Here is an 11,935-nt window from a genome sequence, read left to right on the forward strand (position 1 = left end):
CCCTCAGATTGTGAGTCGAGCGCCTTATCCACCTGGCCATGCCGGGCACTTAACAGAAACAATTCAGGCAGATTTCTGTCCATGATTTACTTGCCCGATTCTCTCATTTTCTTTTGAAATAAATAAATTCATTACGTAGCATCAGTTAGGTTGAGGTTACACCAAGAAACTTTTACACTGAATGATGTATGTTGTTTACCGATCTTTTTTCTTCTTTCCATCAACAACCTACATACTTAACATATATATTTTGTTGCATAAAATTCTTGAAACATGACCTCTAAGAACGGTGTAGATTTCTTTCTAGTTGTTCAAAGAAACACTTGAAATATAATGAAATACTTTACCGGTGTAATATAACAAGATGTTTGTTTAGTTTACAGGTTCCGAGCAGAGTAACGTTCTTCTGAGAGATCGGACCAATAATGGTAAGGCTTTAAGTTGTATATCCTTTCTGACTTACTGTATTTAACACCTACTTCTATTGGAGCAAGTTTCGTTTTTACTCGTAAACAACACGTTTTGCGCCTCCTAGCAGCACACTGAATACAAATGTACATCTGAGAAACAAACTCTTCAAATTCTGTTTCTTGAACGTAAACTTGTACGAGCTAACATGCAACCTTTTTTGTTGTATTTTTATAAAGTCAAACTGGGATTTTTAGACTTTTATTGAGTGAGCTAAACTGCCGGAACCTTCGTTTTTTGTTCAAATGAAACTGATATTTATAGATTTTTTTAACGTCAGCCTGCTAACCCTAACCTGCTGAACTTTTGTTGACATTTTATCAAGAAGGAAAAGATTAAAAACATTCTATTTCCCATTTTTATTGATCAAAGATTTTATACGACTTGGAATACACTAAAACTCCCCATCACATAGATAACATTTAGCGTGTTCCCCTATTAAAAATTCGCTTCTTTGCCTTAAATATACAGGCTTAATGATTAATCTCAGTTTATGAGTCCTAATGTAGTTAATAAACGAACCACATCGTACTCCCGGACAAGTCATTTTGTTGTTTTTACAGGGGAACTAGAGCATGATAGGTGACAAGCCTTGAGGGAAAGATGCTGTTCAGGCTCAACGAGTGAAGTTTATGAAACTACTTTCATTAGTAGCAGCTAGTTCAACAGAAAGAAACATGTCTCTTGAGAATGTGTTATAAATACAAGTGTTATTCTAGTTCCTTTGATTTTAATGTCTAATATATAACACAGAACAAGAAAAACATGTCAGTTTAGCGAGCTAAATGTAAAATTTGAACTTCCTGAGACCTTTCCCTTACATGTATGGCACTGATGGTATGTTCTTTGGAAATTTGAGGTAAAAATGCAAGTGTACTGTACTTTTACTTTTTCCATATTTAATTTCTAAAGATATTACAAAATTAATTAACTTGTGTAAAAAGTTAGAATGTTTTAGGATGTCATACATCTTTATAACCTTAGGGTGATTTAGAAACTCTTGAAATTTAGATATACAAGATATTTTCTCTACATATATATATATATATGTATAACATATTTTTTATACCTTGCATATCTTTTTTAATTGAATGTATTTTAGAAAATAAGTTATCTTTTATAAAATCTTCATTTAAATACCAAACGTTTGGAGTTGCTACTCTGATTTTGGTATAAGTGTATTTCACCAAATATTTTACAACATGATTTAAGAGTATTTTTTAGTAGTCATACACACATTACTAACAAAATGGCTGGGAATTTTTTTTTCATTCTGGAATGCATTACATAATAAAACTTTCAAGTATTTCCATTCTCTGTTTCGTACTTACGACTTAAGGAACAGTTCGTAGATTAAGACTCATCACAGAATTCAACTTAAAATCTTTCTGGTACATGTTCCACCATAATGAAATTGTTACAAACAAATAACCTAAACCATTTTGGAATATGAACAATTAAAAATCTCAAGTATTATTGAACAAGAACAACTTTATTGTAACTGTTTGATTGTAAGTATCATTTATTTCAACCAGTGCTTCTTCCTATAAACACCTTTTTTTTTAAATCAAGTTACATTTCGATAAGATTATATTTTATATAAACGAAACCCAACTTTGATTAGTGACATTCCTTGTAAACAGGTGGACATTCAGCTAGCTGAGGAAGACCTAAAGAAGACACTAGAATGGGAACTGAGTTTGGAAGACAACGATCTACGAAGTCATGCCTGGTATCATGGAACTATCCCTCGACAAAGAGCTGAACAACTCTTGAGGGAAGATGGCCATTTCCTAATTCGGGACTGCATCTCTCGACCTGGGGATTTTGTTCTGACATGTTTATGCAGAGGAATGCCCCTCCACTTTGTTATAAATAAGGTAAGTTAGGTTACTGTCTACAGAAGAATGATACCCTACTTTTGTTGTAAACAAGGTAAGTTAAGGTTACTGTCTACAGAAGAATGATAGCCCACTTTTGTTATAAACAAGGTAGGTTAGGTTACTGTCTACAGAAGAATGATATCCCACTTTTGTTGTAAACAAGGTAAGTTAAGGTTACTGTCTACAGAAGAATGATACCCCACTTTTGTTACAAACAAGGTAATTTAAGGGTGCTGTGAAAACAAGAACCTTTCTTAGTTTATCATTCCTAAAGTAGTAAGATTACATATTTCTTTCACTAAAGAGTAATTAATATGTTACATATGCACATGTGACTATGTATGAATACACATATTTCATTCAGAGTAATTAGAAATGACATAAAAATATGTCAAGTATAATCATGTGTTGTGGAAACATTCGAGATTACTAAAAATATTACATTCAACATCTTTGTGTATTTCTGACATCCTCAGGCACTTCAGCATTGCTCGGTATATGAGAGAGTGCAGTACCAGTTTGAAGATGAGTGTTTTGACACTGTGCCAGACTTGGTCACATATTATGTTGGGAGTAAAAAAGCTATTTCTGAAGCTTCTGGAGCTGTGATTTCTCGGCCTGTGAATCGCAGCAATCCCCTTTCTTACTGTACATCTCCATATGTTTTGCAGAGTCAAGCTGTCAGGACTCCAGAACAGAATGCATATAATGTAAAGACACCATCTCCATCAGAATTACCTTTCAAACCAGGAAACTATGATGGTAATTGTATAGGAAAACACTCTCTCAAAACTACCCAGATGTTAGATACACAACAGAGCAATATTGCAGCATTTGCAACCCTACGTCCGCACCATTACCAAACTGTAGCCCAAGAACTGAGTGATTCTACTTCAGGTCCTTTGATGGAACAGAAAAGTTGGGAAGTTAAAACAAGCTCCAAAGCATCTGCCATGAACAGAGAACAACCACCACCTAAACCAAGTCGTGTACCTTCAATCAAATACACCTACAAACCTGTTGTGAACAAACAAGAAAGAAACGTTCAGCATAGTGCATCAGAAATGTCCACTTCTGTAAAAGAACACCCGAAGAAAGGAGAAACAGGTCTTCAGTATTCTGATTCTCAAGCAATTGCACTGAACTCTGAATCTAATGACGTATTAAAAGCTTTCTGTTTTGATGACAGAGTGAAACATACATCTCTACCCAGAAGAACACATCACCTGACATCTGAGTATTTCTTTATTGATGATGCTGGGTTTACAAGCAGTAACTTAACGATACCAAACACATGCCCGCCATCACATTTTAACCTATCAGATTTCAACACGTTCCTGCTACCACCAGACAACAGACCTCTTGAGAGTTCAACCTTGCTTAAAGTGCGAAACCTGCTAAAGGAGACCGGAGCTCGAATCTTAGCCCATCACTTGACCAAGACTGATCTGGAGGTGGTAAAGCTGAGTTCCAACTGTGATCTGGGGTTCAGTGTCACCTCTGGCCTAGAATTTCTAACTCTCCCCCAAGGAGCTCAATTGCAGCTAGATTTGTTGGATAGGTAAGCATAATTTTTTATTAGAGTTACAAAATGGATTCAAACCCTTCATACCTTAATTAACATGTAGGAGCTGAATCATGTTTGTATATATCAATTCATAATTTTCAGGGGCTTGGTAGGTTGTTTTAACTTATATGGTACCTTATGACAGTTTATGCTATTTTTAATGAATCCAATAATTAATGAAAACTTTTCTTTTTATACAGAACAGTTTTATTTATTTCTGATTTTTGAACTTCAGGTTAAATTGCCTTAAGTATTTTGTTGCTGTAACAATCCTTACTTGTGGAGGGGAGGCAGAAAGAGCTGTGATTCTCAACAAGTGGATTCAAGTTGCTCTTGACACCAAGACTGCACTAGGCAACTTGTTTGGGTTTGCTGGGATAATGCAGGGATTGTCACTTCCTCAGGTAGGAATATGTGGATGTTTATCTGTCACTTCCTCAGGTAGGATAGGGGATATTTGTTTTGTCTGTCACTTCCTCAGGTAGAATAGTTTGGATATTTGTTTTATCTGTCATTTCCTCAGGTAGGGTAGTGGGGATGTTTGTTTTGTCTGTCACTTCCTCATGTAGCATAGAGGGGATATTTGTTTTATCTGTCACTTCCTCAGGTAGGATTGTGAGAATATTTATGAATTGCTACACCTGTTAGGAAGTGTCACTTTTTGAGTTAAGACTGTATGGATGTATGGGTATTGCTACACTTGTTAGGAAGTGTCATTTTTTAGGTGACATTGTATGGATGTTTGTGTATTGCTACACTTGTTAGGAAGTGTCACTTTTTTTTAGGTAAGACTGTACGGGTATTGCTACAATTGTTAGGAAGTGTTACTTTTTAGGTAAGACTGTATGGATGTATGGGTATTGCTACAGATCTTAAGAACAACCACTTCCTATGGTAAGACTGTATGGATGTATGGGTATTGCTACACCTGTTAGGAAGTGTCACTTTTTTAGGTAAGACTGTATGGATGTATGGGTATTGCTACACCTGTTAGGAAGTGTCACTTTTTTAGGTAAGACTGTATGGATGTATGGGTATTGCTACACCTGTTAGGAAGTGTCACTTTTTTAGGTAAGACTGTATGGATGTATGGGTATTGCTACACTTGTTAGGAAGTGTTACTTTTTAAGGTAAGACTGTATGGATGTATGGGTATTGCTACAGCTCTTAGGAACAACCACTTCCTCAGGTACAATTGTGAGGATGTTTGTTTTGTGTGTCACTTCCTCAGGTACAATTGTGAGGATGTTTGTTTTGTGTGTCACTTCCTCAGGTAGGAGAGTCGGGTAGTTGCTCTGTCTGTCACTTTCTCGTGTAGGATTTGGGATTGTTTGTGTTTTGCTACAACTGTTAGGAACTGTCACTTCCTCATGTGGAATTCATAGTCTGACAGCTAGTGCTGGTTTCAGGCATCAGAGTTATTACATCACAATTTATGTTGTAGTTCAGGGATGGTGAAAAATATTCAAGTTATATTTTTCAAATTAAGAATCACACGTTTCGGTGGATTTTAGGTAGCAATAGAAATTAAGGAATACATTTTAACTCACCAGTTAGAAGCCGTGCGTGCTTTGGATGATATTGAAATAGTTTATTTTACCCAATGTAAGCCCAACATGGAGACTTTTATCTATAAAAGTAAACTCTGACTTTGTAAGTGAAACACTTCTGTGCTTAACCCTAGAATTACTAAAAGGGTCTCAGACCCCCAACAGTTTATGCACAACATTGTTTATGGGTCCATGACTTTGTTGGTTATAAAGTATCTAGTAATATAAGAGTCACGCCAATCATTGCAATTAACCTCACTGGTTTCCCGGATCCAATCTTTACTAGTATTATTTTATCAGTACTTCTTTCCAACAAGTATCATACCTGGTCTTATCACCCTGTTGCCTGAAGCTGGTTGAGTCATAAATAGATCCCTGAAAACATTGAAACATACCCAAATCCTGTCTTTAATAATTTCATTTACCAACAATCCTTTTAAGTGAGTATCATGCCTTTACAATAATACTCTAATAGCACGTGCTGATATTTCTCCATTTGAAATATTTATATCTAAATGATTAGAAGAAAGATCGTTTAAAGATTTTGTTGTTGTTACAAGGTTGCCCGCCTACGTTCCACCTGGTTTTCTCTCCGGACTAACTTTACAGAAGTTGCTTTAACTTATGAAAGCAAACTTCGTCCAACAATGAAGACCATGGAAGAATGTTCAAACCCTCTTGCACCTAACACCTGTATCCCGTACCTCGTGTCCTTAGTCACCATCCTCCAACGTCATAACGACTTGCAGCATGAAGTGGAGCCAATAGGAGAGAAACTAGCCACAAACAGCAAGGAGACGGAGAGACCACTTACACTCGGGTTACCATGGGAACAAAAGGCAACAGACTACGGGCTACAGATAATGTTGACTCATCTGGAGATGGGTAGGATCTTTATTCAGCAAAGCTCCACCTACAGGAGGAATAGTGAAATAGTGCTGGAAAGCCTGAAGTGTCATAAGCAATTATTAGATTTGTTCAGAACAGAGTTTCATCTGCGCTTCTTGTGGGGCACCAAAGGGGCAACTGTTGATGCTAGCGAAAGGTGTTCCAAGTTCAACCAGTTGTTAGCTGTAATGTCAGAACGATGTGAGAGTAATTAGTGAGCCAACTTCTTCTAGACGCAGCTGAAAAAATTCACTAATTTAAGTTAAAAGTACGTTGCGCCTGTATGAGCCATGTTTAAAGCTTATGAAAATGTCAACTTCAGTTTTAACCTTTTACTACTTTACCTCTATGACGAAGGATCTCAAAGGAAGCTGTTAAATAATGTCATGGTAGAACTTGTAAATTTTTCTCTACTTTCCAAAAGAATCCTGAAACTGATTATACCAAAGTTAATATATGTATGATAAAACTCGGATATCGTTTACTATACAGTCTTATATCTAAAGAGTAAAGAAAATGTATTTAATATTCATTTTATTAAAGTAAATGAGTTTACGTGCCAAACAAGGCAGTAGTACTAAAACAATAATTAAAATTGCTTTTATATATGATATGTATTAATTCACTTTGTTAATATATATCAACACCAGTTTATTTAAAATATGAATGTCAGCCTAAAGGAATCAATATTGGAAAAATACGAGTGATTTAATTACCGCAGTTACCCCCTTCCCAACGAGCAATGCTGAAATCCGTACAGTAACGCTTAAGAAATACATATTTTTCTCTCTCTCTCTCTCTCTTTGGATTATTTAATGCACGGCCAGTCGGAAGACTTAAGTTTCTGCAACACTCTTGTTTGGCAAGAATTCCGTATCGGAATGCCATCTATAATTGTTGCGGTTGATTATTTGTTTCCATTATTTACAACTTCAACAATAATTTAACTAATAAACCTACCTGAACATGTTATTTTATGGTTTATTTTGTGTTCCTGATTCTTTTGGTATTTTAATTTTAATAGTGTGTTCCGATGCGCCAATATTTGGACCCAATTTCCTGTTGTGGTTGATTTTTTTTATTTTCACCTTTAACTTCATGGGTACTGTTTAAATAGTAAATACACACGCTTGGCTCGATGACTTTTGTTTCGACTTCTCTCTCCTGAAACTAACATGGCTCTCCCAGTTTCTAACTGTAAATACGATTTCTGATTGGTTGGCTAGTATCTTATTATCCTACGTTATGAAAATGTTTGTGTCTGTGCTTCTCCATCTGCACTTAAGCCTAATACTTACATGACTACTATTTCGACATTGTTGCCATTCACCACCATAACAAGATTACTGTATCATGTTATACCAAACCCATAAAATGTGAAGAAAAAGATCAGAATTTAAAGTGTAATCTGCTGTTTAAAGTATGAATGACTGTGTATGTATCCCATCAATCCGTTGTGATCACTAGTCTGGTTACTTGTTTAACACATCTATGTGGATGGAGCGGTGTTTTGTTCTGGGTTTGAACGACAATTGTTTTAACGGAGGATAACTTTATTATTGTTTGAATAAAAACTACTGCTTATGTGTTTTAATTTATTTATTTCTGGTGCTTTAGAACATTAGATCATGAAAAATAGACGGCTTAAGATAGAATTTTGGCAAATGTGTGAAAATAGTTAATCATGGAATTAGTTGCTAATATCTATTGGAATGTTTTTACTATCAGACCCAGTAATATTTATGATAGTGATAAATAAACGGAAACTATGTTTTCAGCAATTGATATTTTTTTACAAGAAAATCAATGACATTATTCCTGAGGCTCGTGGTTTTGAATAAACTGTTCATCCTAACAGTAGGGTTAACAATGGTGTAACATTAGTACCCTCTACTCGCCTTATCAAAGCTTTAAGTCAAACATGACAATCGATGGATTATTCATTAACCCTAGTAAAAGCTTCAGTCTGAGCTAGTTTGTCCTCGATTCCATTATTAATGGCAAATGTTATCCGTATTACGTTACAACAACGTAAGACTGTATAATAACTGACGTATCTAGAAGTAACATCAGTTCTACTTGTAATAAACAATATTTCATTAGTTCAAATGTTATAAACTGCAACTTCGTAAAATTCAAATTTGATATACCTCTGGGGTCGCCTGCTTGCAATGCTGAATAACTTTCTTGTATAAAAGTTCTCTAAATTTAGCACGAAAAAATAAAATAATTGAGCAACAGAAAAAATAACTAATTAAAGTTTTGCTAAACTAAGATGAAAAAGGAAAACATGTTCCACATTTTTTATTATTTTTTTAATGTTTTGAGTGCTGACTGTGAGTAACTGAAATCCTAACGCCATACATCCACATTCATTTTATGGATTTGAGCAAATTGTTTGTACTTAGGTTTAAGTGCATCAACGTGTTTTCACTGTGCTACAAAAAACTGTCGTCTGCAAAGTTTTGCTACGATGTTAAGCAAACATGGCAATGGCCTTGCCAACCGGGTAACATTGAAACAATTTGTTGCCCAGCTTTCAAGGCAACATTGAAACATGTTTCGTACCACGTGATGCGCTTTCAACCAATTACGATAAAACATTCATAGGATAGAATAGTTTATCGTAATCATATTTCCAAAACCTCACTTAATAAGTATGGCATGTTAAATTTTTCTTGTTACTCATTCTAAACAAATCGATATTTACGGCACCTGTAGACATTAAACTTTCATAATCACACCACATAAAAATAAGCTTAAACAATTTGGTACTACAGTTTTGAGCATAAAACATTCGATGTTAGAGGATATCACATATTGCTCTGTTAATATCTTTATTTACATATATCCAGTGTACGATTTTTTCGAGTTTCTTTGCAAAGTTTTCAACGGTAATCCAAACACTGATCTTAGCCATCTGTCGATTAATTAGATAATAATAGGTCAAGTAACAATACTGAAATTGTGAAGCCGTTCTAATGGAAATTATCTATCAAGTAAAATATTTAGTAATAAAGGAAAACGAAATGAAAGCGTCTTTATTATCACACGAATAAAATCAAATCAGAAAACTATCAAGAAGTTTTCGAACAGAGGTATGATAAGTATTTAAATTCAAATTTCTATAAACTGAAATATATTCCAGTGCTTATGAAAGATCCTGCATGTACTACCGAGTTTCAAAAACCATAAACTTTCTAATTGTATATAGGATAACAAATATTTGTCAACCAACAAAAAAGCTTGCATGAAGGAAATATTTTTCTTGAAATTCACACAAGAGATTTAGTTTTCAAATATTTAAAAGCTAGTTTCAGTTAACGTTAAACTCATCTATTAACACTATCAGTTTTATATAGCAAATTCGTAATATTTTGCGCTATTAAAAATATTTAGTTACCAATTTATTGAAATCATGAATTTCTTCGTAACTTCTTTGGTTCATTCGTGAGATAGAATTTGCACCAACCATTGTGTATGTTTTTTTCTACACATATACGAGTTATAATAATGATGATTTTAATTAACTTTCAATAACGGTTCTCTATTGACGAATGTGAACAGTCGTGATTAATGAACCATTAACTCAAACTGCTATAACACCAGAATTCTATAGTCCATCCTGTGTTAATCCTAAAATACGTTATTTTAAAATGTTTTTGATTATGCAAATCAGCAAGTCACGTGAAAACCACAGCCGATATAAAGCAGTGGTGTAACGGAATATATCAGAACTATATCTTAACATCTTTTGGTGTTTCGTAGGTAGTCATGCCACCAAATAATTATCACTTTTGGGAGGGGGCATGTAACAGCCCTTTCACATGCAAAATATTCATACACTCAGTTCATAGAAATGTGTTCAGATCGTGGGCTTAAAATTTTCAAGACCTTTGCACTTAATGACACTGGAAACAAAGGAATGTAAATGGAGAATAGCCGGACGTGGCGTCCGTAGACTGTAAGCGAAAGGTGAGGCTCCAAAATAATTTAAATATAACGTACTCAACCTTCTGTATGTGTTGTCATGTTTTAATTCAGTGTCGTGGAGCGGCTTCTTTTTATCACTTAAATCAAACAGTCAAAGAGAGAGAGACAAATGGCGAATGCCAATATATTCCAAACAAACTTTTATCGACCACAGGCCATCTAAGTATCGTAAGTTTGACCACTTAAATAGTTAAAATATAGAGATAACATCAGAAATCAACAATAAGTGAGACAAACTTTATTTTTACTGCACACAAGTTCAACAAACATGTACAATCAATTAATTTTATAGATTTGGCCCTTACGATTAAGACGGAACGACATCACCAGTGTAAGGCCTGATGTTGTACACTATTCACAAATTTTTACATTCAGTCAAGTTAGCTACAATAAAGCGCTGACAAGCTTGAAATACTTCATTTAAGCACTTTCTATAGGGCATTTAATTTAGAGAAAAAACTCTTGAGGCGTTTACGTTCATTATAAAGCATAGGTTAAAATAGGGTTAACTAGCTCTACTCGCTACTGGAATCGGTTAGGCTAGGGGCTGTTAGGCCTATAGTTCAATTTGCGTTGCTGACAATTGACAGATATAATTCGAATTCGTACAAGGTTTGACTCATTATCACTCAGCAATATGTGGAATTTAGTGTGTTTTTTTAAGTACCAGTATTCTTTGTATGATATGGTAAAAAACTGATGGTAGTGACGAAACTTTGAAGGTTACGTAGCCGCTGTTTCCTACTACGTCATTAAACAAGCTGGTTGTGGAGGAGTGTGCCAGTATAAGCGAGTATTTCAAGTAAACGTTTGTTTTATATTATTAATTGAAACACTACAGAAGTAGTTCGTCTTCACTGAGTACTGCTCATTTAACTCAATCTATTTCTATAGGTCGAAAAATACAAATTATTAAAAATGTTAAATTATGAATAATGCAACTAAACCACAAATAATCAGGAACGTTTTCACACTCAAACACGATACATCATAAACTTATCCCACCAATCAAACACGATTCATCATGAATGTTCTCACACCCAATACAGGTTGTAAACAAGGCAAAGCTCCATAATATCAAACAACATATGACAAAAATAAAGTTAAGTTGTACCAAGAAATACAGGAGGTAAAGTCCCACCAAGAAAGTACAAAAACAAGGTATTGTTTTAGATATAAATAAATTATTTTTGTAAATGTAGATGAATCTGAACAGCAAAGATACTGTATTCAGTACAAACATCTTGAAATACCAGTGTAACTTAGGATGAACTTTATTCCCATATTATAAAAAAAAAATACCTCCCACACCCACATTTCTATAAGTTATAAGCACATTTCTATTATGTTTTAAGGAAGGTATACTGACATTAGTACTTGGTACTCATAATGAATTCCACCAATAAACAAGCAGTACTGCCTGCAATGATGAAAGTGTATTATTCAAAAGTAAATATAAGGTTAAACATGACATCTTCAGTTCACTGTTCTATTACTGTAATGACATAAGTCTGTAAAGATAAGCTAGTAGCCAGCTTTGTAAAAACAATTTTAATGGTATTGTTTATGTACAAAGTAGATGACAA

The 11,935-nt window shown here is 34.5% G+C and overlaps 1 protein-coding gene across 4 annotated transcripts in view; it reads left to right on the forward strand.

Moving 5' to 3' along the window:
* Nucleotides 1–10,920, forward strand: part of LOC106476001 (SH2 domain-containing protein 3C-like) — a 17,634-nt gene extending 6,714 nt beyond the window's left edge. For 2 of the 4 annotated variants that reach the window (XM_022379988.1, XM_022379989.1), the window contains exons 2-6: nt 377–428; nt 2,112–2,348; nt 2,828–3,912; nt 4,154–4,322; nt 6,029–10,920. In XM_022379988.1, coding sequence (XP_022235696.1) covers nt 426–428; nt 2,112–2,348; nt 2,828–3,912; nt 4,154–4,322; nt 6,029–6,571 — 2,037 coding nt within the window. In that variant the 5' untranslated portion in view covers nt 377–425 and the 3' untranslated portion in view covers nt 6,572–10,920. The remainder of the gene's footprint in view (nt 1–376; nt 429–2,111; nt 2,349–2,827; nt 3,913–4,153; nt 4,323–6,028) is intronic. The other 2 variants (XM_022379987.1, XM_022379990.1) reach the window with 1 other exon arrangement.
* The last annotated feature ends 1,015 nt before the right edge of the window (nt 10,921–11,935 follow it).

This window comes from Limulus polyphemus, unplaced genomic scaffold (genome assembly GCF_000517525.1).
Source record: "Limulus polyphemus unplaced genomic scaffold, Limulus_polyphemus-2.1.2 Scaffold9607, whole genome shotgun sequence".
Taxonomy (NCBI): Eukaryota; Metazoa; Arthropoda; class Merostomata; order Xiphosura; family Limulidae; genus Limulus; species Limulus polyphemus.